The sequence below is a fragment of the Abramis brama genome (genome assembly GCF_963993115.1).
Source record: "Abramis brama genome assembly, chromosome: 13".
NCBI lineage: Eukaryota > Metazoa > Chordata > Actinopteri > Cypriniformes > Leuciscidae > Abramis > Abramis brama.
This window is the reverse complement of record NC_139975.1, coordinates 21450331-21473106: the sequence shown is the minus strand read 5'-3', so window position 1 is coordinate 21473106 and position 22776 is coordinate 21450331. Positions and strand designations below refer to the sequence as shown.

At 37.2% G+C, this 22776-nt stretch overlaps 1 protein-coding gene across 1 annotated transcript in view; it reads right to left on the bottom strand.

The window, feature by feature from the left end:
• tsc22d3 (TSC22 domain family, member 3) overlaps positions 1–21806 on the bottom strand; it is a 36357-nt gene extending 14551 nt beyond the window's left edge. Inside the window, exon 1 of the mRNA XM_084134122.1 lies at positions 21137–21806. Within this exon, the coding sequence (XP_083990248.1) occupies positions 21137–21441 (305 nt within the window). The 5' untranslated portion in view covers positions 21442–21806. The remainder of the gene's footprint in view (positions 1–21136) is intronic.
• Between the last annotated feature and the right edge of the window lie 970 nt (positions 21807–22776).

The following is a 22776-nucleotide window of genomic DNA, read 5'->3' as shown; positions in this document are numbered from 1 at the left end:
TATATGGCAACACAGCTAAAGATCAGAAGCAGTGAAAAGAAGTCCTGTTCATGTCACTATACTATAAAAGCTTCCCATGTTTACAGAAACAGTTATCTCTGTATGGCCCTTATTTATATTTAAAATACCACTTACTTTTATTTTCAGATACGCAGACACACAGTCGTGGTTTTACATAACAGTGAACTTAAGTCAACTGCCACACCCAGAGCAATGCAGAAGTGCAGAAAGCCATTTCGAAACAACAGATTTGTTCTGTTTCAAGTTTTTTTATATATATATAGTATTAAACCTGTTTTAACATTGACTCAACCATCACATTTTTTTTTTCTCAGTGCGTAGTCTCAACATCAAATCTGACTTGACCCCATTTACTTCCTTGATGCATGTTCCTGGTGATATTGTGAATGATTCATCCATGCACAGGATTCTTCATAAAATATTCCTTGTAATTTATTAATCAAAATAAAATATCCTGCTCTGTCTCTGATACAACTTTCCATTTCTGCTGATTACACTAGCCTCTAAGAGGACATGGTGATGGGAAAATATGAGTTGGGTAGAAAAATTATATTCAAAGTCGGCATGAAATCAAAATTGACCCTATTTATTTTGTTAGTGCACATTACTAGTCTTGTAGTAAACAATGTACTTCCCCTCTGGAATGGCCTTCCTTCTCTGATGATGTCATTTTGACAGCTAGGGTAGAACTTTAACAATGACCTGAATGAAATGCCCACTTTTCTAGATCCAATCAATTCCCAGTGGGAAAAACAAGTCTATTTGTCTCATTCAATTTGCAGTTTCAATCAGAAAATAGGTGACTGAAGTAAAATCGGTCGCAGCTTCCGGTTCAGGGTGACTTTAAACACTTTTGTGTTCAACTTTAGTGTCCTCCTGAAAAAAAACACTCAAAATGAATTTCCTCGCAGAATTTTGGCGTTTTCATTGTTGCGTCTCTCGCAAAAACATTGCATTCCCCTTAGAAACATTGTGTTTGCTCACAAAAGCACTTCAACCTCATATGATTTCCATCACCAGTTTCTCCGGGAAACGCAAAACTTTTGTGAGCGAATGCAAATTTACTCAAAGTGCAAATGTTTTGTAAGCAAACGTATAATTATCCCTTCCATCTCATTTTCCCCCCATCACCATGTCTCTTTAAGAGCTCTGTATTTAGACATTGTGGGCTATTGGATAATTTAGGCAAGGGGTATTCAATTAAAGTTCCAAGAGTTCTGGTCTCTATATTTCCTTCCCAGTGGAGGTCTGGATAATACTTTTTTGGAACAGTAATACATTTCCATTGAGGCAGCCGTAGTACTTTGTAAAATAAAATAAAAACTAAACAATCAAAATAGTCATCAAAGATAAGAATATTGGTCCCAGAGAGCCAAAACAGTGATGTCTAAGAATTTTTTACCAAAAATGTACCCAAAAAAGTTAATATTTCTCCCAAATATGAATATAAAAAGGTTAGATCAGATGGTTTAACAGGCTAATTTGTTCATTTTAATTTTATATTAGACACCTTTGTGTATGGCACATAAGGCCTTGGGACTGAGAAAACATACTGGGGTTTCAGGTTTACCTCTCAAGAATAGTATGGACCATTTTTTATATTTTGCTTAAAGCAAACAATGTAGGCTACATAATCTAATAATTAAAAATTAAAAATAATTTAAAAGGTTTTTCGTCTTCCCTTGCCATCTTCAAATAATTTTCCAAAATCTAACATTGTTTATTATGAAATATTCATTATATGCTGATTAATCATGCACTTTTAGCTCTAGATAAAAGTATTATAGAGATAGCTCTGAAAGATCATTACCATAAACAACCCTGAGTGTGTGTGGTGTGAACCGCTCAGTTGTTTTAATGCGCTGCTCACTTTAATCTGTAGAAACGGTAAAATGGTGTAATTATGTCCCGCGGTCTGGATGATGAGGAGCACGGTCAGCCATTTGCACTGATTTAGGCTTTCAAGGGGAAAAAAATCCCCTTTGAATATTGTTTCACTGGAAATCTATAATATTATGGTTATAAATTGAATTGTGATCAATAATTTATTGTGACTTTTAAAGTTCAATCCTAGTAACATTTTCATGGAGTAATTTGGTATTCGTCTCACAATGCACACAATGACACTTCCACCAGTTCTCTAAAACACATCTGGAGTGCTCAAGGACTGGAATTATAGCTGTAAAATGACAGAATCTCAGCTCAAATTGCAGACTGCAATATAGCTGCCATTTCATAAATGTGCTCCAACACCTTCATTTGCCCTAAAAGCATTCCTTTTGTTTTGGAGTTGCACAATCTGCGCCAGATTGTGAAGGTCAAGCTCTTCAGCGATTGTCTACATACTAAGCTCATCCCGTCTGCATGTTTGCATATGCCCCTCCCTGCTTCAAGCTTTGCATGTCTGCAAGTGTTTGCCTGTTGTCTGGCTCAGATGCTATTTCTGGCATGAGCAATGGTGTTATGTTTGGTGTGACATTGACATTACCTGTAGGATCATAACAAGGTGAGTCACTTCTATGTTGATCCTTTCGCCTTGTTGTTCGTTATGAACTGCTCTGTGCCATCGCATTCTTTATTGCTAGAAGGAACTCTCTTCACCGTCTTCACTGCACCCTAGAAAACATTAATATCCCTTCTTCTGGCTGTGGACAGACTCACTTCAAACGGCCCTGTGACATACACATGGTAGGCAGCGTGTTCTCAGAAGTCCTGCCCAAGTACACAGACCACGGGAAGAGACTCTGCATGACCCTCACATGAGGACAAGAAGGAAGCTGGTTGACATGGGCTCTATTATTAGACACTTCGTGATAGACACTGGCATGGAAGTTGTGGTTTTTGTCGTACAAGACCCTGACTACCCTTTGCTCATATGAGAACGAAGTGGATGGACTTCTGATGAAGCGCCTACAATGGTTACATATCTTGCAGTTTCCCACATTCAAAGCCAACGTGAAATCAAAAGCGACCCTATTTACTCTTATAATAGACATTCATTGATGGTTCATTGGTGTCATGTCATTCCAAGAAAAATAAAATGTTTGTTAAATTATAATAACTTGGTCTTTCTCTTTAGCGTCTTTACTTTTTATTGATGTCACTTAAGAAAAGACAGTACAGGCAAAACCAGTGGCAAAACTTTGTTTTGCTTCCATAACATGTCTTCTTTCACACTAGTGGACAGAAAATATCCAAATATTTCTTTCTTCTGCTGAACACAAAATAAAAAGAATATGGGCAACCAAACAGGCCCAAGGCCCCACTGACTTCCTTAATATAGAAAAAAATACTATGGAAGTCAATGGGGTCCATCAACTGTTTGGTTACCGAAATTCTTTAAAATATCTTCTTTTGTGTTCAGCAGAAGAAAATAAATTCATACAGGAACAACTTGAGGGTGAGTAAATGATATGTTCATTCTGATATGTAACACACTTTTCAACCTCCTATCAAATACAAGGTCTTATTCTAGATTTTTTTTCTTATTAAATATCCTGCTTCACTCGGAAATGTCACATTAAGGAAGTAAAACAGGTTATTAATTGGTAAAATGTTCTTTATTTTGCCATTGTTGTTGTTAATATTCTTTGATTTGGTGATATCATAATTAATCCTAAGAAGCTTGCTATGGTTTGAAGTGAGCTTGGCGCAGATATAGTTCTCTTCTGATTCGTGCCATTATATCATTTGTCAAGATCTAAACGGACACGTGATGCAATGTCGTGTAAAGTTTATCTGGGGGATGTCCTGTGTCTCTTTTAGATCTGGATGACTGTGAGAAAGAAAGACATAGAGTACATACTGAAACAGGGAAATAAAAAAAAAATGAGGAAGAGAAAGAGCTGGGGTGGGAGGGCTTTCACAGCTGTTGTTCTGCTGTGTTTCCTCTGATAGTGGACTTGGCTGTACTCCCAGTTCTTTAGGTAAACGACTCACAACACAATTACCTCCAACGCCTTTTTATGAAAAGACAAGGTGGAAGTATGCAAAACAACACGTATTATGGATTCCCACCAAGACTTTTTCTCTTAAATATATATGCATAGTTGGGTTATTTTGCTTGAATATTTTGAATATTTTAAGAATAAAGCATTTTAAAGCATATTATTGTGTAAATACTTTAGAGATATCCTCTTATAAAACTGTTGCTAATCACACAAAATGCTGACAAGGCTGACATTAGCTTCGTATATCTAGATCAGCTTATGGCACATGCACGCTTTAATTCTTTAATCTGTTCACAAGTGACCCTTTGCGAGTTGCACTTGGTCGGTACATTGGAGGGACGGAACTTATTCTAGAATACTAATTGAGGAGAACAAAGCTCCCAATGGGTCCTCAACCATGATTCTCCAGGTGACCATGGCAACACTGAAAACCTGACAGATAACCTCTTCTTGAATTTCACTGTGCATCGAATGTCTTTTATATACATTTTACCAGTAACACTAAAGAATTGTGTAATGTTGAAGCTGAAAATCCATCAACAACAAGGAAGTAACAGAATTTGGTAATAATAAAAATAATAGTAATGATTATTATTTTATGTATAATATATATAAAATAATAATCATTACTATTATTTTTATTATGACCAAATTCTGTTACTTCCTATATATATATATATATATATATATATATATATATATATACATAAAATAATTAAAATAATACATAGTTGAAGTTGATCATAGGTTCTACTTCAGAAAATAAATGAAAAGCACTGTTGTGTTAATCAATTTAACATGCCAAGACATTTGGCTCATACAAGTTCAGTCTTTTACCTTCAGGCGTGATCTGTGAGACAGGTCTAGTAATGTAAGTATATCAAGTTAACACCTAAAATAAAGGTGTGTTTCATCTACAGCACAAACTTTCCATGGAAGCATATGTTCTGTCAGTCTTTCATTCTTTTTTAATAGCTATGAGTATGTCTTGAAAATCATCATTTCTTAGTGCAACTTTAAAAGATAAATGTCTTGTTGATCCAAAATTCATCCAGAACTTTGGACTGATGTTGAAGTACATTCACCTATAGAAATCCAATGTAAAGCATCTTTCTCAAATGATTAAATGTCAACTAATTATTCCTTTGTGACTTTGTATGTATTTATTTGTATGCAAATCAGCATGTTTGAATGATTTCTGAAGGATTGTGTGACACTGAAGACTGGAGTAATGGCTACTGATCAAATATATTGTTAAATTGTAATAGTATTTCACAATACTAAAATTTTACTCTATTTTTAGCACAAAAAAGCTGCCTCCATGAGCAATTATTTTAAACACTGTTCCTGAACATTATTACCTCAACGTTTGCATGTGCTCTGCACATTTCACGGAGAACATCTTCCAGAAGAGAGTACAATGCAGGCTATACGCACAAAAGCTTCACCTGAAAGATGTAACCATGTCGGGACAAACTGTTGTTTATGGATCAGAACTTGTAAGTATGTCTAATTATTTGTAGTTGTTTTTCTATTAACAGTTCCAATTATAAGTTTTATGTAGTTGCTATGATGTAAACAAAGGGAAAAGCTTTGCCTCCGCTAGCATGCTAACTAACATTACAAAATTGATGTAGTGTTTACTGTAGCTTTTGTAAGCTCTTGCTTTTGTAAGACTGTTCACCGCCCCTTAGGACAATTATCCATGATTTTGTGACCATAGTTTTCCGACAAATATGATTAAACGGTGGATAACATCATATCTATAAGAAAAAAAGAAAAAAAACATACCACTCTGAAATGTCCTGTGAAATACGTGTTTGCAAAGTCCGTGATTGAAATCCTTTCAGCACAATCTTCTTGTTCGTTAACATTGCCAGGGTCTGAACTGGTTTGAAATTGACGCCATCCTTATTCATTACACTAGAGTAGGGCTCACGGTTATGAAGAGGTGTGACATTTCCCGAACACGCCCTAAGCGCTGCCAATCACAACACACTGGGACAGCTAACCAATCACTGCACATTTCGGAAGGAGGGGCTTCATTGAAACTGACGCGTTCAACCAGACTGGGGAGAGAGGAGCTGTAATAATTTAAAATATGTGAAAAAATAATGTGTTTTTTGAACAATAGGGCATGAAAACATATTCTAGTACACCACAAAAACAAAATCAAGACTTCATAAAAAGGGCATAATAGGACCCCTTTAAAGTATACATTTTATCATGTGTGTTCCCATTAAACCTACAGTATGACCTTGGTGTTAAGTATATGTCACACTCTTCTTTCTGAGATCCAGGAAATCAAAAGAGGAACCTCTATACATATTTATATAAGGTACAGTTATATGGAGGAACATACATTTCCTAAGTGAGGAACTGATTTGATGGTTATATTTAAATTAGAACACCAGAGAGTTTGGGATCATGTCAGATAAGTCAAAGGAACACATAGGTTCACTCTGAAAAAAAAAAAAAAAGAAAACATCCCAATAAATTTTCTATGCACGGCTCGTCTCCTTCTCAGATGCTGTCTCTGGTTAAGTACGTTCTATGAAGACTAGAATGTTCTTTACTCTTTCTTATCGGACATAAGAGCTGCCCAGTTCTCGAACAAATGACACATCATGAATTGCAGGCCCTGGGAGATTGCAAAGTTGGGCCACAGCTCTGTATTTTAAGTCCAAAAAGAACCCAATTGCCCCTTTGGACAAGGCTGAGAGCAGCATGTTTCACATTCCATATCCCAGTGTCTTAGATTTCTTGGCAGAACTTCGTTCATAAGTTATATCCGCCTGTCCCAGAGTTCACTTCTCTGTTTACTCATTTGTCTATTTGTATTTGCTTGCATGACCAACCCATCATGATGATCCATTCCATGACATATCAGTGGAAAGAATGCTGATGCAAACGTGGTTAGTGGCACTAGTAATTAGTACAACACAAGACGGCAGCAGCGTGAAAATAAACTACATGATAACACGTCATGCATATTGAACATGGAAGATACTGTAAATAACTGAAAGAAGTCACGGCTTACAAAGCGCATCTTGTCTGTGGGTTTGCCTCTTCGATGCCACTTTTTAACTTCTCTGACTTAAAGGGAAAGTTAACCCAAAATGAAAATTATGGAACATAAAATATTATTTTCTTAAAAGAATCCTGGAAGCTCTTCTACATTTAATGAAAGTAAATGAAAAATTGGGCTGTCAAGATTCAAGTTTACTCACTGTTAGACACTGCTAAAAGTAAACAGATGTCAAAATGTACAATAAAAGTGATCATTCAAGTCATTCTTCAGTCGTTCTTCAAATAATTGGCTGAGTTAATTCACAAAAGCGACCTGGCTTTTGTGAATTAACTCAGCCAGGTATTTGAAGAAATCTGACTCAAAAGAATGATTTGTTTACTAACCGTATCGTTACTTCTCTTTCACGCTGTTCCACATATTAACGGAACTTTAATTTTTGGGTGAATGTTCCCTTTAAGCAACCTTTCTACAGATCAGACTGCACAAAAAAGATGAGGAGTAATTAAAATCACCTATTTTTGCTATTGCTGGATTGCACAACCTCATTCCGGTTTACAGGAAACCCAAGACTGAACTTGGTTATCATTTATCACATTGACTTTTGGAGTCACTAATAATTAAAGACAGAGCAGTCTACTGGCATGGACATGTTATGGAAAGATACTTGGCAAAATAGTTTTACAAAGGATTTCCAGTACGCCCCAAACATTTCCGATAAAAGCAGAGGAAGGTTACTTAAGAACTACATTCGGTTATTCATGCAAACAAGTCAATTCCACGGAAAAAGCAAGCCTGATGAATCAGTGTCATTGACTCTTTATTCTTCTCTTCTTGTCTTTGAGAAATGACGCCAACAAACCGTAAACTTACGTAAATAAAGCTTGTAAGTAATGTCTGTTTAGATTTAGCACTGTCTAATTTAGTCAGCATCTCTTCACGTAAGAGCTTTGCGTCTATGAGAAGACACAGTGCCTTTCCTTCATCAGGCCTGACATTTATAATGAATTACATGCTTATGGGAAGAAATGCTTTTGAGTTGTTGCAACAAAACTGCTCTTATGTATGTTATCGATCAAAATTAATGCGGGTGGCATCCATACCATATCCACACTTTTGATTGAGTACATCAAGATAAACTCAGTTCTATTCATATATGAACACCGTGCATAATACGCATTAGACAAGCTTTTTTAAGTTGTGTTGGATGACTCAAAGTTCCCAACATCATACTACAATATCTTATTCTTAACCAAATTGGACAGGCAAATGCAAGTTTGGCAACTTTACGCCACAAAACAATCTCAGCTTTTATTGCTTAAAATATGGTTTTAGTTCTGTCGCATGAGACTTGTGTTTTGAGAAACCAAGCTCCTTTAAATAGCCGCCCAAGTCAAAAAAACAAAACGGAGAGTTGTTTACTGTGAAAGGGCTGTTTTGGACTGAAAATTGTTCACTGCGTAGCCACACGCACACAGATTTTACTGCAACTTGCTGTGCACATGCCCAACACGCCAGTGAAGAGACGATTTGTCGCTGGTTTGTAACATGTGATCTGTAAATACTGGGCAAAGTCCATAGGTAGAGCTATGACATCCTGCTTGGATGCTGCACAGCAACCCTGTGGAGAAGCTTCACACGGGACTGTAGCCAAACAGGGATGAGCTCTAATAGCAAGCGGATTCATTCACTCTATGTGTTTTAGAGGACACAATGTTCCAGCCCAGTCAAGACAAACCTGACCCATGGCTTGTCGTGGTTAAGTGTTCAGACTAGCACAGTGGAAAAACACTTTCCTTAGAGGTCTGTTCTCTCCACAGCAGAACCGTTCAGTGTTCTTGACTATACAACATCGTGAAAATAGCTGCGATGTATCTTGTACATAAAAAAAACGTTTTGTCAGGTACAGTATCCTAAAAATGTGTTTGGTAACATCTAAGTAAATTTGTTTTATTTAAGACAAAAAATATTGTTTAAAATGATTGAATCGACTACATTAGATTGCACCAACAAAACTATGTGCCAGATAAAGTATAGATATTTAAATTTGCACTTCACTAACTTTTTATAATCAATGTGCAATGTACCCCATTGACTTCCATAGTATTTTTTTAATTTTTTTTCCTATTATGGAAGTCAATGGGGTCCATCAACTGTCTGGTTACTGACATTCTTCAAAATATATTCCTTTGTGTTCAGCAGAAGAAAGAAATTCATACAGGTTTGAAACAACTTGAGGGTGAGTAAATGATGACAGAATTTTCAATTTGAAGTGAACTATTCATCTAACTCAAGCCAGTTATACGTCTTTTTACACAGCAATGGGTGAGTGATTCACCCTATTATTTTATGTTCCTTCATAAAAACCTATATTACAAAAGATAATGTTGATGAATATGTTTTTAGTGCATTTCAACATGTTTTCTGCTGAGTTCAGCTCACTATGTGTGGAAAAAAAATAGACTCAGCACCGAAACTCTATACCTTTTGCTACGTTCCTGATATGCAGCACTGCTCTTAGGGTGGGCAGTGTGAATACTCAAATCTGTTAATATGGGTGCTTAAATAATTGCAGGCTGCTTTTCGTGCGAAGTGAGAAAGGCCTAAGTCATGCACAGATTCTGCTCAGCCCACGTGGGCTCCCAGACGCTGATATAACAAGGGCAAACGTTACAGAGGACAGACTACTGTTGACAAGTTCTGTCATTATCTCAATGGACGTCATTGCCAGGGTGTGAGCAGACAAGACAATAAAGGGCAAACACTTTTTGCAGAGCTCAGCTCTGTATCATCATACACTGTATAAACAACTCATGCTGATGCTTTCCATAACTTTGCATTCTCATAAATAAACGAGGCAAAAAAATAAAATAAATCACTGGAAAACATCAGTAAATTGATTTTTTTTCCCATGTTGGAAGTAGTGGAAGTTATTTCACTCCAAGAGAGTTACCATGCAGCAAAGCCTTTTGAGGACACGAAAACAAACGCCTTGAATAAAATCGACTCTGGCCACTGATCTTTTCAGAGTTTGTGCGATCATTGTAAATTTGCCAATAAATGTAAATTTTTTCACATTCAATTCTGAATGTGGCACAAAAACAAAACAAAACTGTCCTTTCACTTTCGACTGCAGTGAATGTGCTGTGTACAGTACATTTCAATTAAACTGGCCTTGGGGGAAATTAAGGATACAGTCCCGTATTCCTGTAAAACTGTTATTATGTCTCAACATGATCAGACCTCTGCTTTACCCTGAGGTAAACACAACTGAAGTCATCCAGAAAAGTGTTTTAACAAGTCAACAAACCATGAACCTATTTCACAAGCCACCGGGGCAATTTTATTTCACAAGCAACTGATCTGATCTCTTCACTAATACTGTGGTAATATATTTTTGTTGAAGGCCAGCCACAATCAACAACATTAGGTTACCTCCCAGCGGAAACCTTGTGCCACTGAAAAACTACACTGGCTTTAAAGGGACAGTTCAACATGACAATGATATCATTATTTACTCACCCTTCTGTCATTCCATTTTTGGGGGATCAAAAGTACCATAAAATGTGTAATATTGTGAAATATTATTGCAATTTAAAGGAACTGTTTTCTATTTTAATGCATTTTAAAATGTAATTTATTCCTGTCATGCAAAGTTGAATTTTCAGCATCATTACTGCAGTCTTCAGTGTCATATGATCCTTCAGAAATCATTCTAATATGATGATGAAACATTTCTTCTTTTATTAATTACCGGTATAATTATTTAAAACAGTTATGCTGCTTTATATTTTTATAGAAATCATGATTTTTTTTTGATTCTTTGATAAATAGAAAGTAGGCCTGTTAATTTATTAAAAAAAAAAAAAAAAAAAATCTTACTGACCCTGAACTTAAAATATGTTGGTGTGAGGAACAGACCCAAATTAAAGTCATTATTCACTGAAAATATCCTAGCTCTCTTAGTGTTAATGAGAGAAATAAAATGTGCAGATTCAAGAATGAATCATTCTCTTGTTGACAGCTCAATGTAAATGAAGTTTATCAATGAATAACAAATTTTCTTATATAGCTTCAAAAGACTTGCACATGAGTCAAATGGACCACTTTTACATGGAACTTGTAAGCCTTCATTTTGCAATTAATTTACAAATGCCACCATGACAGTGTATCACTCACAGTAAGCCTTATTAGACAATATTAATATCACATGATTATCAGTGACATTATTTGGTCCCTGTTAGATTATAAAACAGCACAATGTCTCTTTATTAGCCTGTGTAAACATTCAGTCCATTGTCCCAGGTCATGGACTCTGAGGCACTCCAATGCCCTCAATAATATGTTTGTGTTTTGGCTATAGCATGGCCGCTCTGGATGAGTGAATGCCAGTGCTGGGTGGGCTTGCAGACAGTGCCTGTCAGTACCCTGAACCCTCCTTCTGGGAACAGGAGCACCTTATACCAGACAACAAAGCCTGGGCTGGCCCCGAGCCTCTGGCTCACTGTCAACTCTCCACCGGCCCAGTCACAACAATGCTGCTATTCAGTCAGCCAATTAAATGGATATTATACACCTCTGTGCGTGTTTGTCTGACTATGACAAGTAAATTACTGAACAAGCCTCTGCCATGAAGACAATTGACCTGTTAAGCCGCTATGAAACTTCATCCACCTGTTGCATTTTATTACAGCACTCCATCTACTGTCTGCAAGCCATTTTACAAACAGCTTGTGTTGGGGATAGCGCTCGCTACATTCAGAACTGCGTGTGAACTCATAATCAGAATCATCAATGCAAATGACTTGCTCTCACAGCACAAGCTCAATGGAGGTTTAATTTTCAGACCAGCTGCACGAGCAGCATGACTGAATGCATTGCATGTGTTACATCAAAAGACTGCATCTCATTCAAATAATTAACTTCGACATTATCAATTCATTAGGTTTTATATTTATGAAGGGGAAACTGATGGCACGTGATCTAAGGCGGGTGGAATGTGTGTATTCTCCATTGACTCTTCTTTTTAGTATGTGGGTTTATATTTAAAACCGCATTAACCCTTAAATGCATGAATGTTCTCTCTCTGCCTCAGTGGTTATCACCATACTTTTGGATGGAGAACAAAACACACATCGGTATTTATGTATTTGTTATTAACACATACAACACTTGCATCTATGTTGCATAATTCAACAGATGTCAGAAGAATGCAGCCTTTTTTGAGGAAACAGCTGATCGCAAGCAGTTAATTTGCAGCACGAATTACACACTCACTCACCTTCATATCTTAAAGTGAAGTCATCGTCACCCCTAGAATCAGGTCTCAGGTTTTATTCATGCAAATCAGTGTTTCGTAAAGGCTGAATTCGACATAGCATACTAGCATACAACTCCTATTTCTCCCCTATCATTCAGAAAAGCAGGAATGGCAGGAAAAGTAAGCTATGCTATTTCAAATTCGGCCAACCTGTCTAGACTGCACATCCTAGTGCTGTTAGCCTGTATATGAGTACTAATTAAAAGTTATATCACAGCTTTGCAGTCCGTGGGTAATGTCCCACATTGTCTCTGATTGTTTGCTTTTCATGCTTTGGAAATCTGATCAAATCAGCGTTTAAACGTACAGTATGGGATTTTTTCTCCACTAGGGGTCGCTAACCTATTTACAATAACAAAGGCGTAGTTTGATGACGCAACATTTGCTAAGAATTATGGATCTTGTCGTCAACGTCAAGCCGACCGATCTAATAATGTTTATGTATGACTGAATACATCGATGTTTTTATCATGACTGTGATATGAAGCAGTTCGGGATTGCTAAGAGACAGCTATCAGCTCCACAAGCGACGCGAGTCCCGCGGATATAAAAGGAATATGGACATTTCATTCTACCGAACTACACGCAGAATTACTACTCACAGGTCAGTTTATTAGACAAATTAAACTTGTGAGGTAACGCAGCGCTGTTTCACTTGGTCTAACATTACATTAGCACACTAAACTGCATTTGAATGTGTTGAAATGTATGTGTTAGTCTGTCTGTATGAGACTAGCAGTAAACTAGATCAACATTAGAATAACATACAGATCATATTCTGACATTTTATCATTGTTGAACTATATAACATTGATTAGTTTTATGTAAATGTGCTCACCTGTTTAATAAAGGACATGTAGGAGCGGTCGAAGTCTCGGACGTGGAGCTCTCGTTTATATACTGTCTATGGGAGCTCTCGGCATCTCGAAAACACAGCGCTGATATTGATTCTCGTTTTAGTTCTCCTCTTTTATCCAAAGTCTGCTTGCCATGGTCCATAATGTTTGAACGAAACAACAACAGCGTGCAGATAGACATTGCAAACTACACAGTTGTCCACGTCTGTCGTCTTGGTTACTATCAGAGGGCTCTGGTTCATAACTCTGGTTACCATGGCAGCACGAGCGGAAACCAGGGACAACGCGGATATGACGCCATTGACTGCGACAAAACGGAAATAAAGAAACGTGCCGTGTCTTCGAATTAAATTAAAATTTCTCCTGGTTTGAAAGTTGTTGGAAACAGTCGGGATAATGTAAGTACACAACTAAAAAAAATATATAACATAGATATAGTGATTTTTGCTATTTTTAAAGCAAAAAAAGTTACATATTGTGCCTTTAAATGATTGCTATTCTTTTGAAACAGAAGTCTTATGAAATGGTTCCTGGTCCTGTTGACACAGCTGGGAGTGGTCAGCATGTCTTCAGAACGTGGTGTAATGTATGTCTAAGCTGATCTTCTATATAACGATGACCATGTGAAATAAATAGGCCATTGAGGCCACAGAGGGCCAGGGATGGGTGGAAATAATACTCAGAGGTTCCAGGCCTGGGGTTTCTCAAAGCCTTGATTTCTTCACGCTTATAGTGCAGAATCAGCCTGACGTTCTCAAAACAACTTTAAAAGAAAGACCGCTCAGCCAAAACCACCGAAACCCTCATGACCCCAGGATTTTTATGTAACAGTCTGCTGCGTGTTCCCTTCCAGATAATATCCTGCAGGCTTTAGGAGGATCTCTCAGAAAAAAGTTTCATCTTTTGATATGTTTTTGTCCTCTGCTGTAGACTTGGCAGTGTACAGACGTTCATTGTTATTAAAGAGTATTTTTTGGCATATCAGTACTACTTGCGTATATTGATAGGGATTTCTCAAGTCTCTGCTTCAACAGATCCTCAGCATCTTGAGAAAGAACAAAAAGCTTGAGCTCTCATGTGGCGAACATTAGCTCTCTTTCCTCATGTGATGTGCTGGATGCCTTTTATTAGTAGTGGCTCCTTTTCATGCTGGCTGTGCAGACATACGCGTGACTTTGCATGTGTGAGTGTGCACATCTGATCCATATGTGCATGCAATGTAAAAAAGTTTTTTAAGCAATCCAAAATGTGTTGCGTATGCTATATACCATGGTCTGTCTGAATTAATGGACAGGTCGTTCTAAATCAGTTTAATCACCGTTCTATATTAATGTGCTGTTTTTGTTAAAGCACACACAAGCATACGTCCAGGGCCGTTGCTAGTGGAGCAAAGGGTAGTCATGATTAGTGTTGATGCGATTAGAGATCACACTGCGCACACAGAAATATTCAGGAGCGTGAAAACTTATCAAAGCTTATATTTCTCAGCAATGAGAAGGTAATATAGCTGGTTTTGAAGTAATTAAACTCACAGCTGTTAGTAGAGAGAGATGCTAAACAGACGCAGGTAATTCACGCACGCATCTCTCATCATCTCTCTCTCTCTCTCTCTTTCTCTTTTGATAATGAATTCAAATAATATAAATATAATATATAATATAAATATATATAAATATAGCTATAATATAAATAAATGTAATCTTACACTATACTTTATCTCTGTCTCTAAATAAAAACGGGCAGAATGCTAGATCTAATGAGCTGACGGAAAATAACGTAACTTCCAGTCAAATATTGCGCTACAAACATCAATAACAACTGTCAATCGCACCATCCAGCAGTATGTTATCCTCTGATAATAACCGGTAAAAACTGATAACACAGTCTCATCCGGGTAACTGTCAATGAGGTCGGCGCTTTACGCTTGCTAGGAATGTTTTTTCCTTGTGGAAGTTTTGCGTTTGGTGAGCTAATAAAATATTAAAACTCAAATCAATATTTTGTGTACAGTTATTTAATTATGTCACTGAAAAAATGATTCATTGAATTTAATCAATTTTTTTATCGTAAGTGGTTGCATTCAATTGATTTTACTTACATTTAAACAAATGCATTAAGTTGAACTAAAATTGATTAAGTTAAACGTAATGCATTTGTTTAAATGTAGGTAAAATCAATTGAATGCAACCACTTACGATAAAAATTTTTATTAAATTCAACGACTCATTTTTTTTTTCAGTGCACCGTGGACTCGCTTTCTCGTTTCATACAAACGCAGCTGATGTAATTTTGCGACGATTGTTTTGAACACTATAATGGATAATAAGATTTTTAAAAAAACAGATACAATTTTAAAACAGTTTCATCTAAAATCAATATCTCTTATCCACATAATTATTTATGTCGTGAAATACCGTGCAATAAGTGGTATGACTGTACCGTATCTCTTAAATGACTGTCTACTGTCTAATGACGAGGAACGGACTATTTTCTTTAGCGGAAGCAATACAATCGTTTTTAAATCAATAAACTCCTTTTTAAATCAATATTTTGTGTCAAATAATTTATTTATTTTGTAGGTAGCCATGTAATAAGCGGGATAATGTATAGCGAGGCAGTTGTTATAGCGAATAACAACCCCTTGGGGGCAAGGCTAAGGGTTCAGATGTAATCTCACACATGGGCATCGACCATGAAGTTTGGCACAGTGTTGTCTTTTCAACATGTTTTGGAAGGCGTAGACGGCATTTAGCAAGCTTGTGCATACTCTGCATTTGAACATGGATTTGGGGTGTGATTTAAGTACAACGCTGCTCCCAAGAGTTATGCATGTCTATGAGTCACACTTCTGTTTTTCTGTTTTTCAGGTGAAGGGCCTTATTCTCAATTATCTTTAAACATATGGGTTTTTTTTTTGTGTGTATCTATGTTTTCTTTCCATATGTTCTTTGAGGTTTGTGTTGTATTGGACCGGCTCCTGCATGGCACTGTGTGCTTCTCTCCCTGCTGGACAGATATTCTGTTTTGTAGTGACTGTGGGCATCATATGACAGTTTTCGGTCGTCTGCGGTATATTATCTTATCATAAAACTCTCATTAAACTGGAGTGGATCTAAGATAGGGATATCAAATTCTGAAGAATAAATATATATTCTATAAATATTCATATTTATTGCACTATATTTAGAGCTCACCAAGGATATTTAAATATTAATGTGTTGGTGTTTAAAATATTGAATTAGGGCTGTCAGATTTTTTTTTTTTTTTTTTTTTTGATGCAATGATATAATATAATATAATATAATATAATATAATATAATATAATATAATATAATATAATATAATATAATATATAAAAATACAGAGTGCACTTTTAATATGTTGTGCAATTGCACCCATTCACCAGGCACTATAAACACACCTTATATTTAAATCCCCTTGGATAATTCCCAAAAACACTGGCTCCAGATCCTATAGTGCCGATCATGAGCTGTTCAGCTTGGCATGTCTGGATTCATGTCTTTGCATGCCTGGAGATGTGGATTACATTTTTGCATATTAAGTAAATAAGACTGGCATTTTAGAAATATGTCTGTGGGTTTAGTGGACATGCAGGACTTATTGTTGGCAAGACCTCTGTTACTTTGTGTCCTATACTATTTTACAGACCAGAGATGGGGGACTCGAGTCACATGACTTGACTCGAGTCAGACTTGAGAAGGACTTGAGAAATGACTCGACTAGACTTTGACTTGAGATCCAATGACTCGAGACTTGACTTGACTTGAACTGTATGACTCGAGAATGACTTGATATACATTTTTATATAAATCATCGCAACATCAATTGATGAACAAAATGAAAGCAACGGAACCATTGACGCCAGTCATCAGATTCTGCGCGATTGCGTGACGCTGCACAAGCCCAGAAGAAACATAGGCTGTTTCTCAATTCCAAGAACGCAGAGAACGGACTTGTGTTCTCGTGGAGACCGGTCTTGCCAAGCTTCCTTGGAAGAACGAACTCGGAACCGGCCGCAATGACTTCTGGGACACCAGGCGAGTACTAGCTCAAGTCTGCATTCGATGCATCCTCGGTATCAAGAACACATCCGGGTTCTTTCATGCGTCCTCTGTACTTGTGTTCTTGAGAATTGGGTCTGAACTTCGACGGTTAATGATGACGTAAAACGAGAACACAAGGACGCAAGATCGCTGAAGAACGCATATTGAGAAACACCCATAGCCTACATCGCGGTGAGCGCGCTAAATACAAAAACATCTCCCAGCATCGTTTCTTTTTGGATATAAACACTAGAAATTGACCATATTTATACAAGAAGATTTGCTGTACGCATAATAACAGGCAAGGGATATCGGACGACCATCACAACCTCGAACAGTCGAACTTCATTCACCACGTCTAAAAGTAAGCTATGGCTTGTTTAACCTGTTTGTTATAGTTAATTTGACTATCTTTAAATCTAGAAAGAATATTGGTCAAAACAGCATGCCTCTTTATACACAATTATGTTTTCAAATGTAGCTTAATGTTGTCAGTATTGAAATGATAATTAATGATGGCATATGTTTTGTATAACATTTGCCACATTTCTTTCTTATCATGCTTTAAAGCCAAATATGTTGTTCTTTCCAATGACAAAAAACAACATAGAAAACTGTTAATGTTTTGTCGTGTTTTATGTTTCTCTTAAAGCAGGGTTAGATGTTATCAGGGGGTTGGGGGCAAAATGCCAGCAGAATTAATATGCACCCAAATTTCATAATGTGGTGGAAAAATTGTCCTAGTAGGCTATGAGTTATTTTTATAATTATAGCATATGATATTAAAAAATATTTCCAGAATATTGACGCAATTGCAAATGTGATAATTATAAAACAGTTCAGTAAACAAAGAGTGAATATTGTGATGTGACATTTTAGACATAATATTCCAAATATTCTCTGTTTTTGCTCTATTTCTCCAGTGACAATAGTTCCAAACAAGAGTTATGCGTATTTGTGATTCAGTGACCTATAGTTGCTTAGTTCCAGAACGAATCTGCCGTTTTGAACAAATCAGTTGAATGAATGCTTCTATGACTCGTACATTAAGACGGTGATTTGGCGTCACCTATTGGCGGTTTTAACTTCATAATTAAAAATATATAACTTATATAAAGGGGATGCCAGTTTGAAGAATGCCATTTGGTGGCATAGGAACCATTATACTTGAATTGTGAATTAATACCTTTTAATGGTCTTCTGCAGTGTTTGAGGCATATTTATTTTTTCATGCTTTAATGTTGGCCTAATTTCAGTTACATTTACATTTTAGGCTATGTAGTTTGAAATTTTATTTATTTTTTATTTTTTAGATTTTTATTGTAGTAACCACTCAGTTGTGTGTGGAAATGCATATTTAAAAAAAAATGTTGCAAATAAAACCATAGTCCACAACTTCTGTAGTTTTAACTTATTTTAATATATAAATTCAGTGAAATCATCAAACGTTTGTATGACTTGCCAGTGACTTGTGACCCAAGCTACGACTTGACTTGACTTGCTTGACATAAAGCAGTGACTTGACTTGACTTGACTTGCTTTTCACAAAATTGACTTGGACTTGCTTGAGACTTGAAGGTAAAGACTTGAGACTTGCTTGTGACTTGCATATGTGTGACTTACTCCCACCTCTGATACAGACACACACCTTTCTTATCATTGTTCTATCAATAACACAATGTTCCTTCCTCAAAACATCAAAACCTTTGACCGTAACACGTATATGTCAGTATTTAGTCTGCAAGAAGTGTGAAATATGAAATGTTATACCATATAAGGAGGAGAGAAAGGAATAATCTTATCCATAGACACAAGAGTGCCAATTTTGGATAATTGCTGGGATCACAAGGAAAGTAAGTCTATCCCATAGCAGAGAGCGGTCCAACACCAAAGAGAATTGCCTTTCCTGTCATGGAATACAAGAATGGGTCGGTGTACAGACTAACAATGGCTATTTGATCATAATAAAACAGCGGACTGTTGAACTTTGTGTATTTAGTAACTGAGACTGTGAAGTGTCATTGGGTCAGAGATCCCATGCAGACTGCTCCTGTTTACATCCCGACACCAGGCTCATTAAGAAAAGCTAATTACGTAGACTGTAACCTTTCACTGCCACGTATAAAACTGAGGACACCCCGATAAAGAAGATTAAACATTAACTGGAACACAAGAATCTTGTTTCAGAGGCGTCCCAGTAAGGTTAAGAAGTATATTGTCCTGTCGTAAAACAGATTACGCTGAGCAAGAACTTTATCGCATTAAGCCATAAGTAAGATTCCACTGAATAATCTATTTATATTGCATGTTATGTTAATATTTATTGCAAAAATTCTGAGCTCACCAAGGACATATAAATGTTTGGTTTGATTTTGTTTATTTATTTATTTTATTCATTTATTTATTTTAAAAAACAACACAATTTTGTTGGATTTTGTGATTAATTATTCTACATATCAATTGAATGAATTAAAAACTTTAGTCAACTGACGGCCTTACTTTTCATATGTGTATTTGTTATCTTAAATGCAATAGCTTGAGATACAACAGTTTTTTTATATATGAAATATGTCTCATTATTATGTCATGCCATGCTCCTTTCTTTATTCAGATTATAATCTTTTCATTTACAATAGCTGTTTCAAATATGAATTTTATTTCCCAGAGTAAAAATTATTTGCTGACTTGTTGATATATTTATGGTATTAACCAATCTGAGAAAAACAAGTAGACCGTATGACAGGCTAGCTATAAATATTTAATATATATCTCTAATTTTCCCGCAGACTAAACATTTCAACCACTATCAGATTTTAACAAACTATATCCTGATGTCCAAATGTTTATTTTCATTTGGGATAGCAAGGTTCCATGGGAAAATGTGCTGTGAGCTTGATCCTGATTAGACACTTTTGCCAAATACCTGCTCTGGATGGTGTGCAATCTGTTTTTGACACTTTAGTATGTTGTAGTACATCACATCGACTTGTTCCAAAATTCAATATTATGTATACATGCTGTCAGACATTAGATTAAAGCAAATGGTAAAGGTTTATGAGATTTTATTGCATCCAGGGTTGTTTTGGAAACTCCTTTGACCATTAAATTTGACAAACATGCATATTACCTGGAGAGGAATTTGTTTTGCTGCATACTTCAGCTATGGGGTGAAAGACTATGCCAGAACGGTATGTAAATTGCCCATAGTTTGTAAATGAATGGGTGTTTTGCAAATCGGACTGGTTGGGGGGAAAAATCCACATGCACTTTCTACACAAATAAAATGCAGCGTGTGTAGAATATTTACACAAAATCATTGCATGAACCTAATGAGTTGCAATGAATGCGGAGTGAGATTTAAGAAGTGAGAACTGCTATAAGGTGGACTGACTCAAGATCCTCTTAAGTTGCATGCGCGAAGGCATGTTCTTCATACAAATCTACACATTCCTGTAACCCTGCTGAGAACGTGAGCCACCCTGTTCTTAAATAACACAGTTGAGCATGGTCTTTAATCACGAGTTTATCAGGAAGTGTAAATAACTAGTAGTGTTCAGTGTTTGAATTGAGATTGTGTAACATTAATAAGTGATGAATTAGTTGACCCAAACCAATGAAAATGAGCTTGAGACTGATTTGGTTCAAGCAAAACGATAGTGTAACCAAAAACAAAGCACTTAACACTATACTTAGTCATGAATAACCAGTTAGTCAGGAGGAGGCCAGAATTAAATAAATGAAAAGCACAGAATGTTGTTGTCATCAAACTCAATCATCCTGACATTGGTCATTAACCAGCAATCACAGCTCTGGCAGAGACTTTTACGGTTTTTATGACCTGAACTAGATGTGTGTGCCAGAGCAGGTGTGTGATGCATGTGAGTTTATTCACATACCTGTGGAAGAACAACAGAATGGACAGCATGGTTTGGTCGATGTTGCTGTTGCAGATGCCCTCGTTGAGCAGGTAACAGGGGTCCCGGACCACCGACTCCAGTGAGTCCTGTCTCATGATGTTGTTGAGCTTATCGGTGTTTAGGTTCTGAAAGTGAAGCTGGTCCCGGAGCTGTTTGAAGTGGTTGACTGATGTAGGACTGCCCAGGCTCGCTTGGCCCGGCTCAGGCTCGCAGCCATTGGCCAGATCCAGACAGCAGCTGCAGCAGTCCAGGCCGATGGGCGAACGGCACTCCTCGTTTGACATCAGGCGGGTCAGGTTCCCCACGAGGGAGTCAGGCGGTAGCCGTGACAGGTTCTCCTCCACCTGCTCCAGGTGATCTTTGAGCAGACCTCCCTCCTTCTCACGCAAGTGTATACCAGGTGCCACGGGAGAAGCTGCTGTGAGTTGATCCTTCTCGACAGCGAGTGCCAGAGTGTGTGTGTGTGTGTGCACACAACGCAGGTTTTTATGAGCTGGGGCGCCTGTTCGCTTGTAATGATGCAGAGGGAATGCGTTTAAAAAAACAAAAAAAACAGAAGCTGCTTCTGTTTTTTTGTTGTTTGTTTTGTTTTTTCTTCTCGGTGTCCCCTGCCCCGCACTTTTCTCTGCCCCTGTGCGTGCATACAGTGCAGACAGCGAGAGAGGAGGAGGAGGGATGGAGGAGAGGGCTGGAAGGGAGGGAGGAGGAATCTTTCTGATTGGTAAAGCAGGCAGATCAGTTCACAAAAAGATCCCGCCTACTTTCCCCTCAACATCACAATCGGGGAGGAGCGAAGCTAGGAAGGGAGTAAAAGCATGCTCTTTAACATGTGCACTTCAGTGTTGCCAGGGGCGGAACCCTGAGAGAGAGCAAACATGTAGTACTTCCCTGTTTATATCACTGAATCAATCACTGGTTTGGTCTCACTTTCCTAAGGCTATTGAATTTAGACTCGACTTTGCGTGCTGGCAGTACAAATACTGCTTGTGTGTACTGTTCCTTGTCCAATGATTCATCACTAAAATGTTTTTATCAGTCTTGTTTTACTTTTACCATTTTTTTCCCCTTTCCTTTTAAAGAGAGAATTTGGCTCAAGTACCAGTATCTATAAAATGTCACTTAATCAGACCCTAATTTTGTTTGAAGACCGTACTGTATGCACTGGGAATGACTTCACACCCGAGGTGACAGCGTTCCAGTAAACGGACAACTAAGTTGGATATGTCCAGGCAAACCTTTGTTATGCTTGCTCTTTCAGAATGCAAACGCATAAAAAAGCGGTACTTTGCACAGATAATGCCGAAGTATCATGTCCAGAAACAGAGGTTGAATAGTACTGTGTAGACCACTGCGTTTATTGAGAGACGGACAAACAAAAGTGATTTTACTACTGTGTCACTATGGTTGATGCACTGAGCAGCCATGTTGGATTCTGAAGCCAGGGTTGTTGCGTGTTTCCCAGACACAAAATCTTACTCGAGGGGGTGTTTCAGTTAAAAGTTCCTACTGGGGCCTAGGAATTTCCCACATCTGAGGACAAATGGAACGCACCATTATTCCAAACATACCAAACAATTGCTCTGGCATCATTAGTTAAAGGTTAAAGGTCAGTAATCCAA